Below are 25,975 nucleotides of genomic sequence, written 5' to 3'. Positions count from 1 at the left end.
GCTTTGCCCTGGGTGCTCCATCCCTGCTGCCCACAAGATCCCTCCCTGTGCCCAGCCCTGCTCTTGGCCCTCCACCCCACACCTCAGTTTCTCCCACTCTACAGAAAGGCAATGATCCCTGTGCCAGTACTGCTGCCTCTCGGGGAGGCCAGCAGGACGTGGGCGAGGATTTTGGGAGCACCCTCACACCGATGGCAGAGCTGGGGCCCTGGTGAGGCAGACTTTCCATAGCGGTGTCCACAGCTGGTCCTAACCCAGTCCTGCTGTTGTTGCTCCTCCGCTTTGCTCTTTACATAATTTGTTCCTTGGCCCCTTTTCAAACATACCTCGCAATCGTTACAGCAGAGGATATTTGTACAGCGGGGGTGTGGAATAACATGGAAAACCTCTGGAGCCGGGGACCGGATTCCCGTACCATCCCAGAACTGGGGGCAGGCGACAGCCCTTCCCGCTTTTGCCGGGACCCTGGATGGGGTGGTATGGGGGTTCTCCCTCAGGTTCCCCCGGGCACCCCAGATGCTTTTGCCATGGGATAGGCTTGGCGCAGCTGTGGGGGTACAAGTAAGTGGAAGGTGTTGGGTGCACCAAGCCTCCTGGTCCGTCTGGATCCCTCACCCTAACACCTGCCCGGCAGCGGTGCGGGCAGCATCCATCATTAACTACCAACTAACTATCAAAATGCACTGGTGCTTTTTAGCAGGGACTCCTGGGGGACAGCCCGCCAGTTTTCTGGGGGACTCGGGCTTTCTTGATAAAACCATTTGCTGATGATAAATGTAGGGTGGGTGTGGGGCTTTTTTTTTTTTTTTTCTCCAGTGGAGACAAAGAGGCCCTTGAGCCTAAAGTGTAACTTAAAACATGGCATTCCTGAAAAGAATTTCCTGATAATATTTTTAGCACCTGAAAAAAAAAAAAGGGGGGGGGGGGGAAAGGAAAAAAAGCAAATAACACCATTTTTTTTCTCTTCTACTCTTTTTTTCCCCTCCAGTCCTCTGATTTGAAGGAGCAGACGCAGGGGGGGAGGAGCTGGGGGGGAACCGAGCGGCGGCTAGTCCTGGTGGGGGGCTCTGCACCTACGCCTGTCCTTAAATGGTGGCTACTTTTACCTTTTACCCCCGTGGGGCATGAAGGGTCGCTCCGCGGAGGCCGTGGGGGGAGAGACAACCCACCCCGTGGGGAGAAAGCCCGCCACCCCCTCCTCCTGCCCCGTTCATCCCAACCCCACCCCCGCTATATTTGCATGCCCCGCCCCTCCACCGCCGCCCTCCCGCAGCGCCGAGCGCCTATTGGCTGGCCTCGCCCGGGCTATGCAAATCACCCGCGGAGGAGGGCGGGGCTGGCGGGGTGGAGGAGCCCGGCTCGGCGGCGGCGTTCTGAGCTGAGGCGGGCGCTTGGTGTCGAGGCGGCAGCTCCGAGGTCCGTGTCCGTTTCCGAGCCCGGCTCCGAGCTCCGCCCGCCATCTCCGAGCTCCGCGCCCGTCGGTGCGCGTACTTCCCCCGCCATGCCGCGATGGTCGGTGCCGGCGTGAGAGGCGAGCGGCGGATCCCGGCGGCCATGCGGGGCCTGGCGGGCTGGGCCGTACTGGTGGCCCTGGGCGAGTGGCTGTGGGCGGGCGGCGTGGTGCCGCTGGCGGACTTCTACCCCTTCGGGCCCACGCAGGGCGACGCCGCCACGCGGAAGCAGGACGACGGCGGCTCCGAGCTGCGGCCCCTCTCCGTCCCCTTCCCCTTCTTTGGAGCGGGGCACACTGGCCTCTATGTGAGTACCAGGGGTCAGTGGGGATGGCCTCCCCTGGGCCCCCCCCATTTTATTCCATTTTATTCCATTTTATTCCATTTTATTCTTAAATTAGTATGCCACCCAGTACATCTGGGTTTCCAGGAGCTGTCGGGTGGTCCCCGTTTAACTCGGAACATCAAAGGAATACTGGTGTGCTGGGGGCAAGGGGGAGATCTGGTGGGGGCCCAGTGCTTGGCAGGACTTGGGATGCCTCGGGTGGTGCAATGAGGGTCCTGGCTCTGGTGAGGGTCCTGGCCCTGCCATACTGGGGATGCCGGATGAAGCACTTTCCTGCACTGGGGAGCCTCAGACTTAGCCCTGGCTGGAGCCAGAAATACCCGTGCCTTGTGGGACTGGCCCCCAGAGCGGTGCGTTGCAAGAGTCCCAGTGATGGGGAGCCGGGCATGGCGGGTGGGTGAGAGCTCAAAGCAGGCATGCTGTGGCCCCTGGATGGGGTCTCTTGCTGGGGAGGAGGTGGCGGCGGCGGGGCTCTGGGTGTGATGCAGAATAGACATAGCTGCCGTTTGGCTTGTGTCGCAGCAGGCTTGGCTGGCCACTTGGCCCATACCGCTTGTTCTCTTCTTCTCCCTGTGCCCACTGGGGCTGCTGGGACCTCTGCTTGACATGCTCCCTTGCAGCCCCTGAGACACCTGGAGGGGACCGTGGCCAGAGAGCTTGAGTCATGCCTGGCCCGGCATGTCCCCCACAGCTGTGGCCATCAGGCAGAGCAGCAGCCCCAAGTGCCTGGATGTCCCCAGAGCCATTTGGGCGGCACTGGCTCCAAACGCTTGCTCTGCGCCCTGGGGTGGGGTCGGTGCTCCCCACACCAGCTCCCACCTGGTGCAGTGAATCTGGCATCCTGGTCCCTTCTCTTCTGCCTGGTTTGTTCCAGGCTGACCAATAATCTGGACCTGGTGGAGGAGAGGTCTGAGCATTGCCTCCGTGCGGTATCGGAGCTAGGCTCATGAACTGTCCTGCTGCCTCAGCTAACAGCAGGAGGTCCTTGTTCTTCTTTGGTGTTTTTTTTTGATCCCTGATAAAAGCACCAGCCCTGCCATCATGTGGGAGGGACCTGCGCTTGGGGCTTGAGCCACAGTGGGAGTATAGAAGAGGCTGGGAGAAGCCAGGTGATGTGATGGCTGTTCCATACAGCATCTGCAGGACAGGTCTGGGTCTTGAAGGGGCTGCAGGGGTCAGAGTGCGGTGTGTCCCCTTCCCCTGAACCAAGACACCTCGCACCAAGCTCTGCAGGGCCAGCTTGCCTGCCCCTGGTACAGGGGTCTGCATGGCAGGGCTGCTTCTCCTTCTCCTGGAGGAGCTGGTTCGGGTCTGGGCTCACCTGGAAACCTCAGTCCTTAAGGACTGCCTCCACCCACCCCCTCCTCCTTTCCAAAAACTAGCAACAACAACAACAACAAAAAAAACCCCTCCTCTTGGCTCTGGCTCTCTCCCATCTTGCTTTAATCAAGGGAAGAATGTTCCTCTGCTGATACCGTGGGGTTACAGAGGCTTTGGGAAACAGGAATCCTCTTCCCCTTAGACACAGCATGGACCGCCCCATGCTTGCATGGAGGGGCTGGGGACCCTCTTCTGGAACTGGGGACCTTCCCCAGGCACGGCATGAGGCTGTCACAGCCTGCCCCCCACCTTGCCTGGGCATGCAGGCAGTCAGGGTACAGGCATGCTGGTTTCAGCGTGGTTCCTGGCAGGATGCTAGCTCCCACCTCCTTGTCAGCATGAGAGCGCGACACTGCTGCCTGCCCCTGCCTGCTGCATGCTGGAGCTGCCGTCTCTGCTCGAAAGCCTCTTTTGTGTACCATGCCTCCCCCTTTCCCACCCTGCAGCCCAGGGACTTGCCTGGCTGGTGCTGCTGGAGCTGGGCAATGCGTGCTGGGGAGCTCAGCTGGGGGGCTGCCTGCTCCTGCCTGTCCTGTTGTTGCTTGTGGGCAGGGGAACAGAGCAGCTGGGAACTGCCTGCCCCACTGGGGTTGCCAGTGTGACTGGGTGCTGACAGGGTCTCCTCCCAGGAATTTGGGGGCTGAGAGTGAGAGCATTTTTCTTTGCTCCCTGCCCCCCACTGCCTGCAGGGGTTTTTCTCCCCTTCCTTGCTTCCACTGCATCCTCAAGCCAGGACAGAGCACTCCAGGCAGCAGTATCCACTGTCTCCAGCTTCCCTCCCTGGGCTGAGGGCTGCCTCTGCTGGGTATCCCAGGACTCTAATTGCCCCAGTTAATTAGTGCTGGGGAAGGGCTCAGAGCTTGCAGTATCTCTCCCCAGGTGTCTGGCATCCTGTGCTTTAACAAGAGCCGCCTGCCAAGGGCCAGGCAGCACCAGGCGCTTTGCAGGGGATTGTGGCACTTGGTTACCTGGGGCCCATGAGCCTCTTAGCTTGACCGCTCATTAGCTCAGAGTGCCGTGCATGCCAGTGGATGGATTGCTGCTTGGCAAGGTTCCCCCTGTCCTGGCTCAGGCTTGACCCCCTGCCAGGAGAGTGGCAATGATGCCCAGCCCTAGACCCCAGCCCCATAGGCTGTGTGTCAGCTGTAAGAGAGCCGGGAGTGAGTGAAACAACCCCTCATCTCTGCCAAAAGCACCATCCTGAGCTGGCCAAGCACGCTGGGCACTGTTTGTTTAAAGTGCTGGGGCCACTGCAGTTTTCTCAGCTGTTCCCCCTTCCCCTGGCCTGGCTGTGGCAGAGAACAGGGCTGGGTTTGTTCGGGTGGCTGCCTCTCTGCAGCCACGCTCCAGCAAGCAAGCAGCCGGGGTGCGGGGCTGCAGGCGCTGGGACACGTCTCTGCTTCCAAGGGCAGGAAGGGGAAGTGCTCCAATATTTGTGGAAAGAGGTGGGGGGGAAAGAAAGGTGAAATAGAAAGTGCCCATAAAATATGGATTCCTGCCGGCGGCAGGAATCAACTGTGACCACCTGTTTCTTTCCCTCCCTCTCTGCAGGTGAACAACAACGGGATCATCTCATTCCTGAAGGAGGTCTCCCAGTTCACACCAGTGGCCTTCCCCATCTCCAAGGACCGGCGTGTTGTGGCTGCTTTCTGGGCAGACGTGGACAACCGGCGGGCGGGTGATGTATATTACCGGGAGAGCACCGAGCAGCCCATATTGGAGAGAGCAAGCAGGGACATCGCACAGTATTTCCCTGAGTTCGCGGGTTTTTCCGCACAGTGGGTCTTCATTGCCACATGGTACCGAGTGACCTTCTTTGGGGGCAGTTCATTTTCACCGGTGAGTAGCTGGGGCAAAGCAGCTGTTAGTTTAGGGGTAGGTTTTTGGTTTTGTTTTTAAAAGGAGCATCCCACTGGAGCTTTGTTGCTTCCACGGCAGTGGTGCTTCTGCTGTATGTGGCACAGAGCTATCAGCAGCGCTAAGCCAGCCCTGGTAGCTCTGTCGTGATACCTTGCCATGACAGAGTAGCACTGGGCTGGCAAAAGCAAACCCTCCTCTTTGTGCTGCATGGAGGCTGCAAATCGCCAGTGTCTACCTTCTTGGGCAACAGCAGGGTGGCATCTGCCTGCCTGCCTGCAGCTATGCTGAGGAGCCGGCCACGGACTGGGTTTGGTGCCTTTCTTCAAGAGGCCCAATAACCACATTTCTCCCTATTTTCCCATTTCCCTGAGAGAAGCAAGCTGTTCTGCTGGCTGGGGTGCTGGGCAGGGGGATCAAGATACCTAAGGGTTAAAAATAATGAAACCGAACTGCCTTCTCTAGCAGAGGAGGACTGGGGCTCAAAGAAATGTCCCTTTGTGAAATGTTCTTTCCATTTTATTTTCTGGATGGTTTTTGGCTGGCTCACCTGCCTCCCTCATGCCCATTCACTGCTTTTTCCCCTCCCTGCTGCAGGTAAACACTTTCCAGATTGTCCTCATCACGGATGGCAAGCTCTCCTTCACCATCTTCAACTATGAGTCCATTACCTGGACCACGGGTATGCACGCCAGCAGTGGGGGGGACTTTGCTGGGCTCGGCGGCATTGCAGCACAGGTAAGCGGCGAACACAGTCCCTGGGGCGCCCAGGTAGCACATCTACCCTGTGAGCTCACATTTCCTGGTTTGGGTTTTTTGGAGGTGGAAGGCCTCACCCTGCTTCTTTTTTGTTAAATTTTATTTTTTTGTAGGTTCTTAAATACTTGTGTGTGCTCTGGCTTCCAAGGCCATACAGGGGGTTTTGTTATCCTAAAACCACAGGTCTTTGCCTTGGCTGCTGCCTCATAGTCCCTTTTCCTTCCTAACCTCAGCCTTTAAGAGCAGCTGCTGCAGCCAGTACAGCTTTCCCTTGTATTTTTATTTCATCCTTGCGTGTGTTGTGGTGTTTAAAGGAAAAAAAGCCAACACCCACACCCGCAAAAACCCCACTACCCATTTGGATGTGTGAATTTACCAGCAGTTGATCTGTGCTTGGCTCCCTGCCTGCCAGCCTGCAGCAGGCGGGATGCTGCAGGTGGAGAGGAAGCGGATGGCTTTTGAATCCTAGGGGAGGGACTGAGCAGGCAGGGCAGCTGCTTTGCCCTGTCTTGCTGGCTGTTGTCCCGCTGGTGCGTAGACAGGGCTGAGCGCTGGCCAGTGGCATGTGGAAGGGGACGGTTGGTCCAAGCAGTGCTGCCAGTGGTGCTGAGATGCAGGAGAGATGAGGCCTTGTGCTCCAGCCACCCTCCCCTCCCCTGTGCCCTAGTGATGTCTCTTTACTCTCTGCCCATGTACTCCCAGGCAGGTTTTAATGCTGGTGATGGAAAGCGCTACTTCAACATCCCCGGATCCCGCACCGATGACATCGCTGACGTGGAGATGACGACAAATGTGGGTATCCCCGGGCGCTGGGTGTTCAGAATCGATGATGCCCAGGTGCAAGTGGGGGGCTGCAGCAATACAAGTAAGAGGACAGCAGTTAGGTTTATTTAACTCCCAACCCAACCCCACACTGTTCTCCAGCCCCGTCTTCCCCTGCCTCAACCTCCACCTCCGTGGGGTGGAGGAGGTGGCTCAAAGGGCTTGGGGAGGGAGGGGAGGCAGCCATGGGGGGACCGCCCTCAGCACCTGCTGTGGCTGGGGACGGCACCCATGGGTGTCCGGGCCTGGGAAGGGGCTGGGAGAGCAAATGGGAAGGGGAGGAAGACACTTGAGATTAAAAGAGCCTGTGGGGAGTCATGAGGGAGGCTGGGGAGGAGGTGACAGTGCACAGGCGGGACCCTGCTGGCCTACTACCAGGCTGGGCATGAGGGGCTGGCACCCTCAGGGGATGGATATGGATGCACATGTCTTTAAGTCCCAGGAGGCCAGGGCAAGCCATGTGGAGGGCTGCTGGATGCCAGCCTCCCCCGTGGGGTCCTGACATGTCCCCCACAGAGCTGCTGGCCTCATCCCTGCTCCCCCCCAGCTGTGTTTTCCCACCCATGACCTGTGTGTGTCTCTTGTTACCCGTGGATTTGCTGTATGTGGGCTCTCCTGTCCCCCTTTCCCTCTGCCCTGGGTGATAAGTGAGGGCATGTCCCCCCAGCCAGCAGGGTTGACCCCGTGCAGCCTCTACCCCTTGCACAGGAGGAATAAAACTGCCCCCCTGCCCCAGGGGAGCCCTCAAGCAGTGGACCCTGCCCTGCCATGAGGCAGGCAGCCCCCGTGGGCTCCCTGAGCACCCCAGGGAGCCGGGCGGGTGTGGGGACAGACTCCAGCACTGGTGTGGCTGGAAGGTGGCGAGTGAGCCCTGCCAGGGTATGTGCTGACAGGAGGGCACCATCTGTCCCCACAGCCTCTGTCTGCCTGACACTGCGGCCCTGCGTGAACGGAGGGAAGTGTATTGAGGACTGCATCACAGGGAACCCCTCCTACACCTGCTCCTGCCTGGCCGGCTTTACTGGGAAGAGGTGCCATGTTGGTAAGTGCCGGCCCTGAGCTCCTTGCGCTTTGCGGCGGGGAGCAGGTCTCGCTCCCAGCCTCACCGCTGCATGCTGGCAGTCTCTGTCCCTGTGGCTGCCCCTACCCTGAGCTCCTTCCCCCACTGGGGGCTCTGTTTCAGATGTGGACGAGTGTCTCTCCCACCCATGTCAGAACGGAGCCACCTGCCTCAATGGTGCTGGCAGCTTCAGCTGCAGGTGCCCACCGGGCTTCAGAGGCACCAGCTGCGAGGCCGGTGAGCATGGGGCCACCAGCGTGGTGGGGCTGGTTCTTTGCCATGCTTGAAGAGCAGAGACCCCAGGCTTGGGGGGCACTGCCACTTTTGCTGGGCTTGAGCAGTTTGTGATGGGTGCTGAGTGCCGCTGGCTTGGATTTCAGCTTGCTGCAGGCAAAGGAAACTTTGCACTGGCCATGAGCCCTTCCTGCTGCTGGCTGCCCACTCTGCCGAGGGCTCCGCTCAGTGCTGCCCCCGGCTCCTCTCCCCGCCACCACTCCCTTAGTGAGAAAAGCTGGGGGTTAGTGATTGAACAGAAGTCTTGGAGGCCCTGCTTTCGCAGGTGATGCTCTAATCCTGAGCCTGTTGAAGCCCATGGGGAGTCTCCCAGTCCCTGGCAGGGGCTGTGGTGGCTGGTTTCCCCTGCCACTGGCCTCCTCATGCCAGTGGAAGTGCTGCCAAGGCATTTGGCTCCCAGTGAGCCTCTGCACCAGTGGAGGAGGCGAGCAGGGAGTTGACTTTTGGGGAAGGGAGGGAGGGAGAAATGCCCAGTGCAGCATGCTGGCATCCAAGAGGCACAGGGGGGTGAAAGGGCTGAACTACCTGGGGAAGGGTTTTGGGGAGAACCATGGCTGGGGACACAGCCACCATCTCACGCTGGAGGGTGCATTGGTGTCTCTGAGCTGCGCTCTCTGCTTGACCCCAACATCACTGTGTGTACAGAGGATGGCACATGCTGCTCCTGCACCTGGGTTGATCCCCTCCCTCGTTTTATTTTGGTGTCCCACTGCAGAAGAGTCGCCATGTGAGAGTAGGGTGTGCCAGAACGGCGGGAGGTGCCAGGCAGTGAACAGGACTGCGGTGTGCTTGTGCCAGCCAGGGTACCTGGGGGCCAACTGCCAGACAGGTGGGTGGCCAGAGCAGGCATGGCAGGCAGATGGTGGTGTTTCACACCTTGGCAAGGTGCCTTCCCACCCTGCTTCACCCCTGGCTGTAGTTTTGGGAGGGGAGCGCTCAGTGTTGCTGGCAGCACTGATTTCTGTCCCCCCCCATTTGTCACCTTCCCCCTCCCAAGCATTGTCCAGGTTGGGAGGCAGTGGGTGAACCAGCAGTGCCTGTGCACAGCCTGACTGCCCCTCCTGGCCTCCCCTTGCAGAGGTGAACGAATGTGAGTCCAGCCCATGCCTGAATGGCGGGCACTGCGTCGACCTGGTTGATAACTACACCTGTGTGTGCCTGGAGCCCTTCGTGGGACAGCGCTGCGAGACAGGTGCCTGCTCCTGCCTGTGTCCTGGGATGACACATGCTAGGGACTGTGTCCCCCATATTCCAACTGCCATCATGGCCCCTCTTATAGGGGCTGGGGTCTGCTCATCGCTTGCTTGTATCCCCAGACTCGTCTTCCTGTGAGGACCGGAGCTGCCAGAATCGGCAGACATGCAACTACATCCGCCCTGGCCGCTACATCTGCACCTGCTCTCCAGGTTATTATGGCAACAACTGTCAGTACGGTGAGTGGAGGCGTGCCTATGGGACACAGCACAGGAGGCGGTTTCAGGGGAGCCAGGCAAGAAGGGGCAAATGGCTAAAAAGGGGCTGCCTCAGCTGTAGGCCCTGCTGAAAGCTGGTGGGCAGCATGTACAGAGGGTTGTGCCGCTGCTGGGAGGGAGCCCCTTCTACTGGGGCTGCTTGGCTGTGGTGGTGTCTCCAGCATGAAGCTGGGCTGGACCAGCTCTATACCCAGCTTGCTTAGGACAGAGGGTGTTCCACCCCCAGGCTGGGATGGCTCTGGCTTAGCCTCCCCCTTCCCCTTCCCTGCAGGTGGGCCCCGTGTGCCTGGCGCCTGCCTCTCCCACCCATGCCAGAATGCAGGCAGCTGCCTGGAGACGGAGCAGGGCTACATCTGCGAATGCCGGGAGGGCTACACTGGGCAGGACTGTCGAGACAGTGAGTACTGGGGGGGGTATCTCTGGTGGGTGTCACATCTCTAGGGGGGCCCTCATGCTCCTGAGAAGAAGCAGCAGCCGCCCTGGAGAGCCTGTTCAGGGCTCTTGGACTGAACAGTGGGTCCATCCCACTGAAGGAGGCTGTTCCTGGCTGTTTGGGGGGGCTCGTGGCTGTCACCCACCTGAGCTCCCCCCATGGATGGCATCCGGCAAGGCTGTGTGGCTGTCCCAGCCCCACAAGCAGGAGGGGTCCTGAGAAGCTTGCTTCTCGTCTCTTGCAGAGCTCTCAGAGGGCTGCGAGTGTCGCAACGGGGGCAGTTGTCTGGAGGGGAATGTCACCATCTGCCAGTGCCCACCTGGGTTTTTTGGTCTACTCTGTGAATTTGGTAGGTGAAGGCTTCTTGCTCACTGTTTGCTCCCCCTCCGGGATGCTTGAGCTGGGCAGGCTGTGGGCAAGCAAGGAGACACTCTGCCCATGCCTGAGCCTTGGCACAGTACCAGGGGCACGCACTGAATTTGAGCCTGGAAATATTGTCCCCAGGTGAGGGGGCAGCACTTCAACGCTTCCTCTGAGCCATGCCTCTCTCAGCCCCTGGCCCCAGCCAGGCTTCCCTGGGTTGGGAGGGAACTGCAGCCTTTGTGCGTTCCTGCTCTGAAGCTTGCTGGTCATCCAGTCTAGCCCTTGCTGGTTGCACAGTCGGTGTCGTGGGGTACAGAGGGTCCCTCCTGTCTCATCAGACCCTGCAAAGTTAGGAGACCCCTGTTTCTGGCCAGGCAGCCACCTGGGTGTTCTGCCACCAGCTGACAGAGGCCGGTGCTGGCCGTGTGTTTGCAGAAGTCACCACCACGCCATGCAACATGAACACGCAGTGCCCAGACGGCGGGTACTGCATGGAGTATGGTGGGAGCTATCTCTGCGTCTGCCACACCGACTACGGCACCAACCACAGTGAGTCTTCTCCATGGGAACATGGGACCTGCCCCAGGGAGGGACACGTGACAGTGGCCGGGGGGGTGAGCAAGGATACAGTCATCAGTTGGGGAGCAGCCCTCACACCCCTGGTTGTATGTCCTCAGTGACAACCTGTGTTTTGGTTTTGCAGCAATGCCATCCCCCTGTGACTCGGAACCCTGCCTGAACGGGGGGTCCTGCGAGGTTCATGATGACTCGTACACCTGCGAGTGTCCTCGAGGCTTCCTTGGCAAGCACTGTGAGAGAGGTACCCACAGGGAGCTCTGTGCTGGCTCCGGGACCTGGCAGGGGGTGGGAGAAGAGCTTGGACCCTTGTGGGAGATGAGCAGCTGCTTGCTGAGCTGTATCTGGAAGTGGGGGCAGGTTATCCCATTCCATCCTGCAGGGTGGAGGGAGGATTTATGTGGCTCTCTGCACGGCTCCTAACAGTCACAGAAGCTGGTCCGGTTGTTATGGTTCCTACACAACACCATCAGTGTTAGATGTCTAAAAAAACCTCCGAGCTTCTGGCATGCGGAGCAGCCACCAGTCCCCTGGCATCATGTGCCCGTGGCCCCCTGAGGCCCCAGTATGCGTCTGTGTGGACAGTGTTTCCCCACAGTGAGGGATTTGGTAGGGTTCTGGTGGGAGGCGGTGGCTCTCAGGGTGCCAGCAGCAGTGGGTGACCCCCACTCTTGGCACTCTCTCTGCAGTTAAGCCACAGCTCTGCAGCACGGGGCCCTGTCGCAACGGGGGCACCTGCAGGGAGGCGGATGGCGAGTACCACTGCACCTGCCCCTACCGCTTCACTGGCAAGCACTGTGAGATCGGTATGGCCCCCCGGCCCCCACCCGGGGAGGAGAGGTGGCAGTCACCCTGCTCGCTGCTCAGCTCCTGCCTGCCCTCTGCCCCCAGGTAAGCCGGACCCCTGCGCCTCGGGGCCCTGCCAGAATGGGGGCACCTGCTTCCACTACATCGGCAAGTACAAGTGTGACTGTCCCCTGGGCTACACCGGCCGGCACTGCGAGATCGGTAGGTGTGAGCAGGGCTCACTGGTGCCAGGGGCTGCCTGGGGAAGTGTTAGGCCTGGCAGCAGAGCCAACAGCCATGGCGGAAGCAAGTGAGCCTCGCTGCTTGCTTTGAACCCCCTTCCCTGTAATTGGAAGTGCTTTGACTCTTCCTTGCACCCTGCTGGAGGGGGAAGGGGATGGCTCTGGTTTCTGGGCTCTGCAAGCTCTACAGTGGTTGCTCTTTGCTCCACTCTTCTAGTGCCCTCCCCATGCTTCCTCAGCCCCTGTGAGAATGGCGCTACCTGCGAGGACCTCAGCGGGGGCTACACTTGCACATGCCCCGTGGGCTACGTAGGGAAGCACTGCCAGTCTGGTAAAGGCCTTTTGCTGCCCCTACCAGCTAGGGGCTTCGGGTGCCTCTGTGGGCCTCACTTACCCCTGTCCCCATCTCTTCCCAGAGGTTGACTGCGGTGTCCCCAGCGAGGTGAAGCATGCCCAGGCCTCTTTCAACTCCACCAAGGTGGGCTCGCTGGCTGAATACCAGTGTGAGCTGGGCTATGTCCTCAGTCAGCACAATAACCCCCGCGTCTGCCGCATGCCAGGTGTCTGGAGTGACCCCCCCGCGTGCAATGGTGAGGAGCACTACAGAATAGCCAAGCCCTGATGCATTGTCCCAGTTGGCTGTGGTCACAACTATGGATTGGTGACCCCAGGACATGTACTCCAGTCCTCCCCTGCCCATGTCTGTGGACAGACCCCCTCGGGGACCCCTACCTGGTGCTCACATCTCTTGCCTTGTCTTTCCACTGCCCAAATACCTGCAGAGATTGATGAGTGCCAGTCCCAGCCCTGCCTGAATGGCGGCCAGTGCAAGGACCGCATTGCTGAGTTCCTGTGTCTGTGTGAGCCGGGTTACACTGGCCACCACTGTGAGTCAGGTAAGAGACTGTGCTAGGTACACTCCAGGGCTGCTGCAGGCAGCTATAGCAAACCCTTCGTCACCCCGCAGCCCCCGGGGAGCAACAGTGGGTGTGAACACTATGGCTAGGAGCTGGGCTGCCTGTGGTTGTGTGGGCTGGCTTCAGTCTCCTGCCTGTGTGCTCAGATCAGCCTGCAGCAAGGGCTTCTCTCCCGGAGCCCCCAGCCAGCTGTGGGATGTGCTGGGGGGGTGACACTGCTCCCGGTCAGGTGGAGGAGCAGGCAGTGCTGCAGGGACATGTGTGTTACTTGTGTCACCCTGCTAATGGATGCTGTGTGGGATTCTCCATCACTGACAGGCAATGACTTCTCCTGACACGTGTTAAGCCTATGCAGAGATGCCCCAGATCTCGGGATCTGAGGGGAAAGTGCCCTGCATGGCTCCAAAGCTATTGGCCAAAAGTGGGGCGGGGGAAAGCCAGCTTGAGGTAGCATATTTTTGGCCATGCTGTACTCCTGCTCCCATGTATGCACATAGTCGTGGTTGTGTGCTGGTGCTGGCTAAAGGGGGTGACAGCGTGGGGACTGGTGAGACTCTGCATCAGGCAGCTCTAGCCTGGCTCCCCAGGGCCTGGCAGAGGACAGTGGTGGGGAGAAGGAGGGATGCCTTCAGGGGGTTAGAGGAGGGTGCTGCAGGCATCCTGTGGAACCTCTTGGCCCTGCCAGCCATCCCTAGGTGTTCCTGCGGGCATGTCCCCATGCCCAGCTCCTGACACAGCCCCTGCGCGGGGTAGGTGTGGGGCAGTGTGCTCTGGCAGCCTCAGGAGCAGGGGTGTTCCTGGGTGGTAGGCTTGGGGTAGAAAGCAATGTGGGGAGGGTTTGCATCCTGGGGGACAAGTGCTGCCTCTCCAAGCCCCCTGCCCCCTGCTGCCGGCCCCATGTCTGTGCTGAGCTGGTGCCTCTCCTGCTGTTCCCCAGAAGTTGATGAGTGCCAGTCAGAGCCCTGCAAGAACAGCGGGACCTGCCAGGACCTCCCTGGGTCCTTTGCTTGCTACTGTCCTGAGGGCTTTGTGGGGACCCAGTGCGAGACAGGTAGGGACTCACCCTTCCTGGGACAGTGGGAGGGTGGACTGTGGGCACTGGGACATGGCCAGGACTGGCTCCAAGGCAAGTGGCTGGTCACCATCTTGGACACCTTGACCCTGAGCCATAGCCCCAGGCTTTTGCTGCCTGTCACACCTCCTTGCCTGTGGTTTCAGGGACAGAGCTGAAACTCCTTGGTGGGAAGGGAGCAAGGAACAAGGTGTCTGCTGGTGACAAATCTCCTTTTGAAGGCGTCCAACCCCTTCCAGGGACTGGGGCTGCCACAGTGCTTGGGTGGGATTCTGGGTCCCGAATGGCTGTGCTGGGCCCTGGGCTGCACATCCATCCTGCATCCCCTTGGGGGCTGATTGCTGTCACTGGGTGCTGGCATGCCAGGGTCCCTCACTCACCATTGGCCTCCTCCTGCCTCCAGAAGTGGATGCCTGTGAGTCAAGCCCTTGCCGGAATGGAGGGGAGTGCGAGAGCTACGAGGGCTCCTACCTCTGTGTGTGCCCAGAGGGTTTCTTTGGCTACCACTGCGAGACAGGTGAGGTGGGTAGGGTGGCTTGGTGCAGGGTGGCTACTTGGCCAGCTGGCACCGCTAACGCTGTTAACATGCCTGGTGCCTCTCCTGCAGCCAGTGACCCATGCTTCTCCAGCCCCTGTGGGAGCAGAGGCTACTGCCTACCTGGCAACGGCACCCACAGCTGCACCTGCAAAGTCAGCTACACAGGCAAGAGCTGCGAAAAAGGTAAAGGTCCTCAGCAGCAGCACCAGGATGTGGTGCAGGGCTCAACGCCGGCCCGGTGGTGGTCACCGCCCACGAGGGGCTCGACGCAGTCCGGGACCAGCAGCTCTCCTTGAGGCGGGCAGGGCTAGGGCCTCACCTCTGTGGGGGGCAGCCTGGGCCCCACAATGCCGTGGGCGGGCGCTGGCATGCTGATCTGCTGCTGCAGGCACTGGGTTTGGCACGAGGACACTGGGGACAGGTTTTCCTGGGCCCTGCAGCAATGGCGATCCCTCGGATGCCCTCAGGAGGGGAGGCTGAGGCGTCTAAGGGAAGCCTCTCACCACTGGCACCAGTCTCCCTGGGGCCCCTTGCCCCATCTTGCCGGCGCCCTAGGCCCAGCAGGCAGCGGCAAGTGCTTGGCTGCCAGTGCTGCCAGGTTGCAGTGGCTGGGAGTGCTCCTGGCGCCCTGGCTCCTCCTGTGCCTGCTAGGCCAGCAGCAGCTGGCGCCCACAGGGCCCCTGCCAGGCATGCCAAGGGAGAGAGCAAGGGCCTTGTCCTCCATCACTGCTGCTCTACCTCTTGCTGCCTGGGTCTGTTCTCTAAAGATTCATGGCGTTACCTCTCCCCTTTGCTTTTGACCACACCTTGAAGAATTGCTGCCACCAACCTCATTAAAGGTGGAAAGGGTGGAGGACACTGGTGTGTTGATTTCTTGGCATCCACCTGAGGACGCAGCCGCCAGGCAACTCATTGACGGCTACGCCGTGACGTACGTATCCCTCGACGGCTCTTACCGCAGGACAGATTTTGTGGACCGAAGTCGTTCTGCCCACCAATTGCGGGCACTAGCCTCCGGCAGAGCCTACAATATTTCTGTCTTTTCAGTCAAACGCAACGTGAACAACAAGAATGATATCAGCAGGCCCGTCATGCTCACCACACGCACTAGTGAGTAGCGTCCCCGGGGGGATCGTGGTTGTGAGCATGCACGGCCCCCACAGGTGCCAGGGCTTGTGCTGCCTCCTCCGCACCGCCAGCTCCAGCCGCAGCTCGGGCCCATGCTGAACCCTGTCAGGTGTGGTGGTGCAGATCCTAAAATCTAGCCAGGGGCCTTTGGAAAGCACTCGGCACAGAGAATTGCTGTTCTCTTTGCTGTGAGTAAAAGGGGACTGAACCCTCTGTGGCTCACCAGGCCCCTGCCTGGGGGCTGGTAAGGAAGCTGGCAGCAGGGACTGCTCCTGCATCCTGTTCATCAGGGCCAGGCTGTGCCCTCTGCACCAGTTACTCCTTGTCACTGAGCCCAGGGTAGGGTGGGTCCCCAGTGCTGCTTGGCTGAGCTGGAGAAGACCCCGTGCCAGCTGGTCAGAGAGGTTGGGTGATACCTGCCGACAGTGAGTCCTGTGGGTGACTCATCCTGCCGTCCTGCCAGGCTTGGTGTGGGGATATGCCAGAGAGGGCGGAGGCTGGCAGGGACCTCCACTCTGGGTGGAGGGAAGGAGGCACAGTGATGTCTCTGAGGCCATGGGCAGGTAGAGCAGCTGCAGTCCCACTTTTGAGGTCAGGTGGCTCTAGAAATTAAGTACAAACTGAGGATGGAGGGGATTAGACCTAGAAAAGCTGCCTTCTGATGAGAGGGGGATGGTGGTGGGAAAGCCTGTGGGCTGCATTCACCCCAGCAGGCTGAGACTGAGTGAAGCCCAAGGGAAGAGAAGGCAGGTGTGGTGCTGGGCATAGCAGGGGTCGGTACCTCTGGCCACAGTATCTCAGGAGACCTCAAGCCAGGGCCAGATGCCAGGGGCAGCAAGAACTGGGCTCAGGACGTTCGCCTGGGGCATGCAGTGGCCTTAGGGCCAGGCCCAAGCACTGCAGTCCCTTCAGAGCTGGGGGGGTGGGACCAGAGGAGGACAGCCCCAGGGGTGCTGTGGATGGCATGAGGCCTTGTGGGCAGACAGAGAGATGTGCCTCCCACCTGCCCACTGATGGCGAGGACAGGAGAGCATGAGTCCAGCAGGGCAGGCAGTGCTGAGCTGCTCCCCCTGGGGAAGCCAAACCAGAGGGGCAGGCAGGATCCCATGTGTGGGGAAGGGATGGGGTGACCGGTGATGACTAGCAGCTGACCGCAGCCCTCTCCACTTGCTCTGGTCAGGACCACGTCCGGTGGAAGGCTTTGAGATCATGAACGTGACGGCCAGTGCCATCACGGTGCAATGGGCTCTCCACCGGCTCAAGCACTCCACCGTCAGTAGGGTGCGTGTCTCCATCCGCCAGCCGGGGGACCTGGCAGACCGCACTGTGGAGCTGAACAGCACCGTGGCCAAGTACACCTTTCTGTGAGTGGCATTGCAGGCGGGCACTGGGCCAGCTGGCCTTCCCAGGCTACCCACCTTACCCCTTCCCACCCTGCCTTCCTCCTCCACAGGGACCTGCAGCCAGGAGAGAGGTACATTGTCCATGTCACGACGCTGAGTGGCCTGGGGACAGAAGACCACCCCTCGGAGAGTCTGGCCACGGCCCCCTTCCATGTGTGGACGAGTGAGTGGACTTGCCTTCACCACCCACTGCCTCTGCAGGGGCCCTGAGGCTTGGCAGGCATGGGGCAGCCACGGCTCATAGCCATCAGGAAAGCTGCAGGGAGGGGAAGGTGTGAAAGCTGTCAGCCTGTCTGGCCATCACAGTGGGTGGGAGGTGTGCAGGCAGCCCTCAGGAAGGGTATACAAGGCAATGGCACATTCTCCCCTGCCAGGTGTTATTTCCTGTTCAAGACCAGCACGAGCTCAGCCCCATGCGGAGCCTGCATGGGTCTGATTTATCCCCTGCTGTACAGCAGCCAGAGGGCGAGGGCCAGACCCAGGTGCCAGGGTGCAGTGAGGCTCTGCCCCCACCTTGCCAGGGACTTGGTGCTGAGCATCTCCTCTCAGCACATTGCAGAGCTGGAGCTGAGCTGAGGACTGGTCAGATCATGGCCAGGCCAGCTGGGGCCCTGGCGTGTGAGCAATTAGGGCAGCTGCCATTCAAAGACAACAGCACTGACCCCTTTTCTCCCCACCTCCTGGCTGCCCCAGGGCCTCTCCCCCCACAAAACCTCACTGCCTCCCGCGTCAGTGCCACCTCTGTGTCCATGGCATGGGAGCAGCCACCTGCTGGCTCCGTGGAGGGGTACATCATCAACGTCACCACCCTTCAGAGTGTGAAGAGCCGCTATGTGCCCAATGGAAAGCTCATGTCCTACACTGTGCGTGACCTGCTCCCTGGACAGCGGTACCGCCTGTCTGTGACGGCTGTGCAGAACACAGAGCAAGGCCAAGTGCACAGCGAGCCCATCCACGTCTATGTCACCACCTGTGAGTGCCTGGCTCACTGGGGTGCTGGTGATTTGCTGCAGCATGAGGGAGGAGATGGTCTAATGGGGAAGCGGGGCAGAGGGTAGGAAACCAGTTGACCAACAGAGTAACAAGCCTATGGGGACTTGCTGCCCCAGAACTAGGTGCCTGCAGTAGTCGGTGGGGACAGGATGCAAGTCACTCGCAAAGGGAGGTGGGGGTTGCAGGTGCTACCTCTCTTAACTGAGGGCAGATGCAGTTAGAGCTTGGTGATGCTTCGCAGGGGCCAGTGCTTGCAGCCCAGGCATGTGGAGAGTGTACACGTGTCCCCAGATAGCCCTAAATGGCAGCCTGTGGATGAGGGGACCGGCTGGGAGTTGGGTTGCTGTGCTGACACACAGCCTGCCTCCTTCTAAGCCTAACCCTTTGGTCTGCAGTGCAGAGGGATGGGGCTCCAGAGAGACGGTGGAGCCAAGCTGCACACCCCCGGGTCCTGCGCAACAGGCTGCCCCCAGCTTTCCTGCCCGAACTCCGCTTGCTAGCGGATCATGACACAGCTGAGGAGCCCTCGCCAGCCCCCAGGTAGGCCCTGCCCTGGCACTGCTGGCCCTCCCACCAGTGCTTGGCCCAAGCATTAGGCTGAGCACAGCCCCTTTTCCCAGCTCCCATGTCTGGGTGTGCACAGGGTCAAGCCGTGCTCCTGCTGGGTCGTGTCTCTTGCCCACCTGCTAGGGTCCCGAGCCAGGCAGGCCCTTGTCCTGTGAACAGGGCCCCCACATTGCCCCAGGGGGCTTGCACTGAGCCTGATGCCACCAGCAAGTGCTTTATCCAGCTGCCTCCCTGGCACATGAGGCAGTGGTGGCCTGGGGGACCCACAGTGCCCTGTACCATCATGGCTGTCCTGTCCCAGGTTCACTGAACTGGTGGATGGCAGAGGGAGGATCAGTGCCAGGTTTGGCACTGCGCTGAGCAAATCCATCACTGTGAAGACACGTAAGTGCTCTGCTGCGTTTCTGTCACTCAGTGCTACCTCCTACACCTCCCCCTGGGACAGGGTGGCAGTTGGGCAGGCTGCTGTAGTGCTGCGGGAGCCATAGAGGAGGTCAGGGCCCTCTCACATCTCGCTGGACAGACAAACATCTGCCCTGCTTACAAGATCCCTGCCCAGGAACAGGCGTGACACATGGCTGGTTGGGGAGGGTAAAAAGGGACCCTTGGTAATGGGAGGTGAAGCCAGCTGCAGCATGGGCTGTCCTACCCTGCCAGCAGTGGTGGGAGTCCAGGCAGTGACCCCGCAGCCCTCTAGTGCAGCCCCTGCCTGCCCAGTAGCCTGAGCCCCTAATGCCAAGCACAGCCTCACACTTGAGGCAGGTGCCTGGGCAAGAAGCCCCTCAGTAGCCCAGGACCAGACCGCCATTTGCTATCCCTTGAACACCAGGGATACAAGTGCCAACCCAAGTTATCCTATCAGGCCCATGAAGTCCATACCATGGGGTGGGGAAGGGTCCTGGCACACCGGATGGCAGCCCTGGGCTCACTGCAGGTCTTGGCTCTGCCCCTCCCCCCCTAGGGCTCTGTCCCTGACAGTCTGCCCGGAAAGGGGAGGTGGTCACCTTAACTCTAAGGGGTGCCAAGTGGGAAGAGCTGAGCTGCTGCTTCAGGCCTGACCAGCCCCTGGATGCTGCAGGCAGGTTGGATCCCACCAAAGGGGCTGACTTTGGGTCTGGCCCTAGCTGGAGGTGACACTTGACCCTCTTGTTGCCCAGAGTCGGAGGCTCCAGTGAAGCTGGAGAACATGGCGACGTCCAGCCAGGGCAGTCTGGCACTGCAGCTGCATGAGGCAAAAAGCAAGAGTAAGTCCTGGGGGAGGCATGTGAGCAGCAGGGTCCCGGCCTAGGCAGGCAGGCAGGGCACTCAGCCCCAGCCTGGTCTCCTTGTTGCTGCCCAGCTGGGAGGCACACAAGGGGCATGGCGTGGGCCCCTGCCATCTGCCCCATCCCTGCTTGCCTGCTTGAAGCTCTCCCTGGGAGCACCCTGGCATGCTGGGGGTTGGGCAGGGCTGCGTAGTAGCCCTAGGGTATGACGGCCATACGTGCTTTGCAGGTGAGGGACAGAACTGCTCAACAAACCCCTGCAGGAACGGAGGCACCTGTGCCAGAGTCGCCGAGTCCTACCACTGCAACTGCCGCCCAGGCTTCAAGGGCCGGCTCTGTGAGCTGGGTGAGTGCCATGCTGCTGTTGGAGGGCCGAGCTCCCTCCTGCAGGTAGACAGCATTACCCAGCCTGGCAGCTGTCTCAGCCACAGGGTCACTGAGCTCATACTGTCAGCACCTGGCTCCTCCTGGCCGAGGGGGCTCCCACCATGGCCAGGCTGTGCTATAGAGGGCTGTGCTGTGCCAGCAGCGGTGAGAGGGACTGCTCTCACCAGTCTGGACAGATCTGGGAGCACAGGTCTGCTCCCTGCTCTGGCCAAGGCCCTCTTCCAGGCAGCCTGGCAAGCTAGGCTCCTGCCCTGCACAGTTACCTGGGTGCTGCAGGGCTGGGGCCTCCGCTTCTGGCAGGCCAGCTTTATTGAGTCCAGCCTTCCAGGACAGCAGAGGGGAAGCCAGGGGGTCTCGCTGGCCCCCCCACCACAGGGCGCAGGCAGGCAGGGCCAGAGATGGGCTTGTTGATAGCTCCCCTCTCCTGTTCCCCAAGCAGCCTGCAAGAAGGTGCCACACTCGTGCACGCGGCTGTACTCGGAAACCAAGTCATTCCCTGTGTGGGAAGGAGGCACCTGCCACTACCTGTGAGTACTGCCTGTGGGTTGTGCTCCCCACTGTGCTCAGAGCCGGGGATGTCTCCCCGCAGCTCAGCTCCAGGGAAGAGAGAGCGAGCATGAGGCCATCTCAGACCCCGGCTGGCAGCTGCCAGGTGGCTGCAGCTGCCCCCTCCCCAGCACAGGCTGAGCAGCCTCGTCTGCCCTCAAACCCCGGGGGCTACCCTGCCAGCTGCATTTCAGGGCAGGGTGTTGCTGAAATAACAGCCCCTGTAGCAGTGTTACCCACCTGCCTGGCAGTAGGGTTGGATTTGGTGTGCATGACCATCTCACCTAGGCAGCAGTGGCTCCCCTGCCCACTGCCTGGCAGCCCAGCTCCTGGCTGCCTCTCCATCTGCAAGAAGAGGGCTGGGGCCAGCTCTGCTGCAATGCCAGGGTATGGGGGGGGCCTCTCTCTGCACATGCCCCCCCCCACCTTCTTGCGATGGAGGCACAAGGGCTTGGCTGTGTGGGGTCAGCCCTCAGGCAGAGCAGGCTCAGCTCTGTTCCTACCAAGGCCGACTACCGCAGCCTGGAAGGAAATGGGAGACCCCCAGACTCCCCCTTCACACTCATAAAATCAGATATGTCCCTGTTATTCCCTACAACTTGCCCCTCTGCTGTGTGTGCAGGTACCGGAGAGTCTACAAGGTACACCAGGACTTCTGCTACAAGGAGAGCTGTGAGAGCACCGTTTCCAAGAAGACAACCAGCAGGTACAGCTAGCAGCAGCATGCCAAGTGTACTAGGCTTCCTCTGGCCCAGGACAGAAGGATGCAGCCAGCCAGTGTCATCCAGCATGTGCAGGGGTGCCCAGGCCAGGGGTGGGCTGGGAGAGAGGTGCAGGCACCCTGTGCAGAACAAAGTGTGAGGAGTGCACGACCGAGGCTCTGTGTGCCCTCCTGGCAAGGGGTTGTAGGGTTGACGGTGTTCTCTCTTCTCTTTCAGAAAACCAAGCAACAGTCACACACTGAAGAAGCCATAGAGTAAGTACCCACTCTGGGTGCCCCTCAGCCACAGGCAGGGGCAAGGGGGAGAAGAGTGGAGGCCACAGGGCAGCCCAGGCTCACGCTGCCTTGTCGGGGGGGGCTGCAAGGGCTCTCCAGCTGCTGTGCTGGTTGGGCTATGGACACGCGGCTGAGGGCTCCCAGTTGTGGTTGGGGTGGAAAAGCAGAAGTGAATGCTCTGCTTCCCTGCAGCTCTGCCACCCTATGAAAAACAGATTCCTGCACAAAAAGGGCATGGACACTGCCTGCCCATGCAAGGCAAAGGCTGAAGCCCTGGAGGAGGACAGCCTGCTTCTCCCAGCCCGAGAAGGGGGCACAGGGTGGGAAGAAGCAGCTGCTGCACTTTTAGGGGACTCTGCGTGCCAGCTCATTCTTCTCCTGCTCCTTCACAGGGTTCAAAGCAGTAGAAGCCTCGTCTTTCCACATCTAAGGGCTTTTGAAACACCAGGAAAATCAGATCTACTTACTAGGTTGAACACAGCAGGGGCACCCTCCTGCCTGGCATCAGTCTCTCCTTCTCCTCCAGCCTGTTAGGGACACGCAGCCGGATCAGCGCACTCCCTTCCCTCTGCTGGACCAGCGCTGCCATTGCTCTGGCTTGCCTTACTCCAGCCACCTCTCTGCCCCCAAGGAGCTGAGTGCCAGCATACTGTGGTAGCTGGCTGGCTGTCCCACGAGGGGCCCAGCCCTGCTCGGCGCCCCCAGCTGCTCTGCATGAGCCATGGGCTCCTGGCTCTGCTCAGCCGTTGGCGGGGCTGAGCCCACCTCCCTGCCAACAGCATCTGCACCAACCTGTTTTCATAATCTAAGGTTATAAATTACCTGTAACCCCCAAATAAAACAGATGAATGCAGACCAAAAAGCCTTAGCTATCACCTGAAATGTGGCCCGCAAAAATGGGGTTGGAGGAGACCTTCCTTACATAGAAGAGTTAGAAACAGTGAGCAGCTCCCCTGAGCAGCGAGGCGAGCGCTGGAGGCATATCCCTGTCTTCTCTGCTCTAGTGGGGAAAACTGAGGCAGCTTCTACTGCCTGCCTTTTTTTTTTCTTTGCTTTGTAAACAATCCCTGGTTTTAACTAAATTTCCAGCTCAGAAAGCAATAGAGCACCTAGGAAGAATTTTAGATGTGATCTGTAGGGTGAAGTTTTTCAGCCAAGGTGTTAATACCATGCTCATTCTGACGCTAATCGCCTCCAAGCGCAGAGCACAGTACGGGCTTGGTGATGAAGTGAGCTCTCCGTGCCATCCCCTGAGCTGCTCGCCGTGACGTTTGCTGAGGAGAGGACCAGCGCGCAAAGCCCTGCAGCAGCCACCTGACTGGTTGCAACGGGGCAGGCGAGGAAAAAGTGTAGCTTAGAAACATTCCTATTTTTTCTGAGTTTGTATGACAACACTAGTTAAACATAGATTTGTGTATTAATGTACACAGTGTATATTATAAATTAATACATACCAGAGAAATATCATAGTTATGGTAGAGTGTTATTTCTCAAGCAGTGTGGGGAGCCTCCCAGCAGGGCAGCCCTCCCCTCCTGTGAGCATCACAGGGTGCTTTGTTGTTCAGCCACACATCTCAAGCTGCAGCCTGAAAGACGCTCTCAGAGCAGAACAGGCCCAGGAGTTTCAGCGCTCCTGACGCCACCATCTCCCTCCTGGGAGCAATGTAGGAGTATGGGGCCTGGAGGAGCAGCTGCTGAGGCAGCCGGCAGCAGCCTGGGAGCGGCAGAGACCATGGGAAATCATAACCGGCTGGCCAGCATGATGCTCCCCTTCTGCGCTGACTGTAGCTCTGCTCGCAAAGGAGAATGGGAGTCAGAGATGGACATGCCTCGTTTTCCTCCAAGGCTGCCTGACTTTTCTCCAGCGTCCCTGCTGCAAGGTGAGCACAGACGGCCTGCCTCCCCGGGGCAAGAGAGGAAGTCAACCCTTGCCTGCAAGAGCAGGGCAAGGGGAAAGCTGGAACAGCCCCTGCTATCTGTGAGGGAGGGGAGGTTTTGGGGCTGTGGTTGGAAGAGGTGCAAATGCCGTCTTTGTCAGCCACGGGGCTGGTGCCAAGGTGGGCCGGGAAGGTGGCAGTGGCCCCACTACGGGACAGTCCCATCCATTTCAGCATAGCCCTGGGGCCCAGCCAGCACTGCCACCCAGCCTGTCCCTGCAGGGAGGGGACGCGATGGGGCCCTGCTGTGAGCCGACACAGCAGCCCACAGCCAGCACAATATGTAATGCAGCCAGAAAGTTTTAACCTAGCCTTGGAAATAAATTAGTTATTTTGGTTTGAAATTTTTTTTTTAAATAAAAACGCTTTATGGAAACTGGGTATTTTTTAAAGTAGTTGGTCGAGGAGGAAAGAGGGTTATTGTTGTATTCTGATACATGGGCTTTATTACTGCCCTTCAGCAGGGGACCTGCAGCTGGAGCCCTGTGACCAGCATCGCTGGTGCCTGCGTGGGGCAGGGGTGCAGTGGGGCCAGGGGCTGCACCAGCATGGGAGCGCTCGGGCACATTGGAGCCTCACCTCATCACTCCCATGCTCTGTTACTTCCTTCACCATCCAAGTCTTCATCTTCCTCTGTGTATAGTGCATCCCTCCCCTCCTCTTCTTCCTTCTCCTCCTCCTCTCGAGCCAGCAGCTTCTTGAAGACTTGGTACTCCTCTGGTGTGGAGTGGGCAAGGCTGGACAGGAAGTCTTTCTCTGGGAGCTGAAGGATGTCCTTCAGTTTTGGGTTACCGGTTTGGGTCTGGCCTTTGTGTGGGGTCTGGTAGAGCCCCCGGCGCTCCAGGAAGATGTGCCGGTTCCTGAGCTCGACAAAGGGCATTTGGAAAAGCCGGGCCTTCACCATCTCCTTCTGCTGGACGCCCATCCTGAAGTATGCGTACTAGGGGCAGGACAGGGTGTTTCACGCACAGCCTGGGCCCCTCTCCCAGCCAAAACAGGGCAGTCCCTCACCTGGAAGTGGTGGTGGAGGTGGCACGGCTCCTCCAGCAGGACGGCGGGGCAGCTCCTCAGCACCTCTCGCAGCTGCTCCGCCGTGAAGAGGCACCTCTCGCGCAGCATCCTCACGGTCGCCGCCATCCTCCTCCGCGGCAGGGTGAAGAGCTGGGGGCAGCAGCTCACGGCCCGCTGCAGCTGACCTGCGGGCAGCGGAGTGAGCGGGCAGGGGGGGCGGGCCGGCGCCCCGGGCCCCCCACTTCCCCGCCGCCCTACCTCCGCAGAACCCCAGGCGCCGCAGCTCGGCGGATCGCTCCTGCAGCCGCTCGGCCGGCATCCGCAGCAGCTCCGGGCTCCGCTCCAACAGGCCCAGGGCGGCCTCGGCACTCAGCCCCAGCAGCAGCAGCTCCGCCGCCGCCGCCTCCCGGCGCTGCGGGCCAAGCCGCGGCTGCAGCCCCAGGAGCCGGCGGGCCTGCTCCTGTGTGAAGCCCATGGCCCGCAGCGCCGCCGCCTCCCCGCAGCCACGGCGCGGCCCGGGGAAGGCGGGGAGCGCCGGCAGGGCGCAGAGCCCCGGGGCCCAGCCCGCCACGGCCCACCCGCGGCCCCACAGCAGCCGCCCCGCCATGGCCCGGCTCCGGACGGGGGCCGCCGGGAGAAGGCGGAGCGGCCCCGCCGCGCTCCTCCCCCGCCGGCGGGGCCCACGCGCTCCCCCTCCCGGTGCCGCTGCAGGCAGGGCCGGGGCGCCGCCGGCCGCACTCTCACAGCCCCGGCGGGAGCCGGGGCAGGCCGAGCCCCGGGGAGGTACGGGAGGCAGCGGCCCTGACGCCCCCCCAGCGCGGAGGTCGAGTCCGCCCTGCCTCAGCCTTGCGAGTGGGTTGAAATGCCCTTTGCTGGAGCTGGTTTTTCTTTCCAATGTCTTCGTCTCATCAAAATCAAGGACTCTTTCCCTGGATAGGGAGAGGACACCGACCAAAAGGAAAGGGCCCCCGACACTGTGCGATTCACTTTGTGCCAAACAGGTCAAAACACTCCCAAAAGGGACACAATTCCCAAATGCCAGGCAGCAGGCAGGCAACCCAGCCAAAGGTGTGTATTCATTCATAGAATCACAGAATGCTTTGGGTTGGAAGGGACCTTTAGAGGCCGTCTCTTCCAAACCCCCAGCACTGAGCAGGGACATCCCCAATTAGATCAGGTTGTTCAGAGCTGCATCCAGCCCGAGCTTGATTGTCTCTAGGGATGGGGCCTCCACAGCCTCTCTGGGCAACCCATTCCAGTGCTTCACCACCCTCATTGTAAAAAATTCTACCCTCCTTTAGTTCAAAACCGTTCCCCCTTGTCCTGTCACAACAGGCCTTGCTAAAAAGATTGACCCCATCTTTCCTCTAGTC

The 25,975-nt window shown here is 60.2% G+C and overlaps 2 protein-coding genes across 13 annotated transcripts; one reads left to right on the top strand and one right to left on the bottom strand.

The window, feature by feature from the left end:
• Positions 1 to 1,361: 1,361 nt before the first annotated feature.
• On the top strand, positions 1,362 to 23,123 carry SNED1 (sushi, nidogen and EGF like domains 1). Of its 11 annotated transcripts, none has more exons than XM_075099660.1 (33): positions 1,362 to 1,758; positions 4,729 to 5,016; positions 5,632 to 5,772; positions 6,496 to 6,658; positions 7,532 to 7,657; positions 7,799 to 7,912; positions 8,685 to 8,798; positions 9,048 to 9,161; positions 9,286 to 9,402; positions 9,713 to 9,838; positions 10,119 to 10,223; positions 10,673 to 10,786; positions 10,941 to 11,057; positions 11,503 to 11,619; positions 11,705 to 11,821; positions 12,059 to 12,172; positions 12,258 to 12,431; positions 12,624 to 12,737; positions 13,696 to 13,809; positions 14,234 to 14,347; positions 14,438 to 14,551; positions 15,416 to 15,478; positions 16,677 to 16,860; positions 16,950 to 17,062; positions 17,593 to 17,871; positions 18,288 to 18,432; positions 18,761 to 18,843; positions 19,617 to 19,703; positions 19,954 to 20,070; positions 20,551 to 20,638; positions 21,280 to 21,363; positions 21,596 to 21,633; positions 22,047 to 23,123. In XM_075099660.1, exons 1-32 carry the CDS (start codon positions 1,510 to 1,512, stop codon positions 21,630 to 21,632), a joined length of 4,146 nt encoding a protein of 1,381 aa, XP_074955761.1. In that variant the 5' UTR covers positions 1,362 to 1,509; the 3' UTR covers position 21,633; positions 22,047 to 23,123. The 11 variants fall into 11 exon arrangements, with proteins under 11 accessions (XP_074955761.1, XP_074955760.1, XP_074955752.1 ...); XM_075099659.1 differs by having other exon boundaries at positions 20,548 to 20,638; XM_075099651.1 differs by having other exon boundaries at positions 15,182 to 15,478.
• MTERF4 (mitochondrial transcription termination factor 4) lies at positions 23,117 to 25,250 on the bottom strand. Of its 2 annotated transcripts, XM_075099668.1 has the most exons (4): positions 24,861 to 25,250; positions 24,603 to 24,787; positions 24,171 to 24,531; positions 23,117 to 23,444 (listed from the first exon to the last, which is right to left on the bottom strand). In XM_075099668.1, the coding sequence occupies exons 1-3, from the start codon at positions 25,207 to 25,209 to the stop codon at positions 24,175 to 24,177; spliced, it is 891 nt and encodes a 296-aa protein (XP_074955769.1). In that variant the 5' UTR covers positions 25,210 to 25,250; the 3' UTR covers positions 23,117 to 23,444; positions 24,171 to 24,174. The 2 variants fall into 2 exon arrangements, with proteins under 2 accessions (XP_074955769.1, XP_074955768.1); XM_075099667.1 differs by lacking the exon at positions 23,117 to 23,444 and having other exon boundaries at positions 23,920 to 24,531; positions 24,861 to 25,249.
• Positions 25,251 to 25,975: the final 725 nt, after the last annotated feature.

Source organism: Phalacrocorax aristotelis, chromosome 7, assembly GCF_949628215.1.
Source record: "Phalacrocorax aristotelis chromosome 7, bGulAri2.1, whole genome shotgun sequence".
Lineage (NCBI taxonomy): Eukaryota > Metazoa > Chordata > Aves > Suliformes > Phalacrocoracidae > Phalacrocorax > Phalacrocorax aristotelis.
This window is presented reverse-complemented; position numbering and strand designations above follow the sequence as displayed.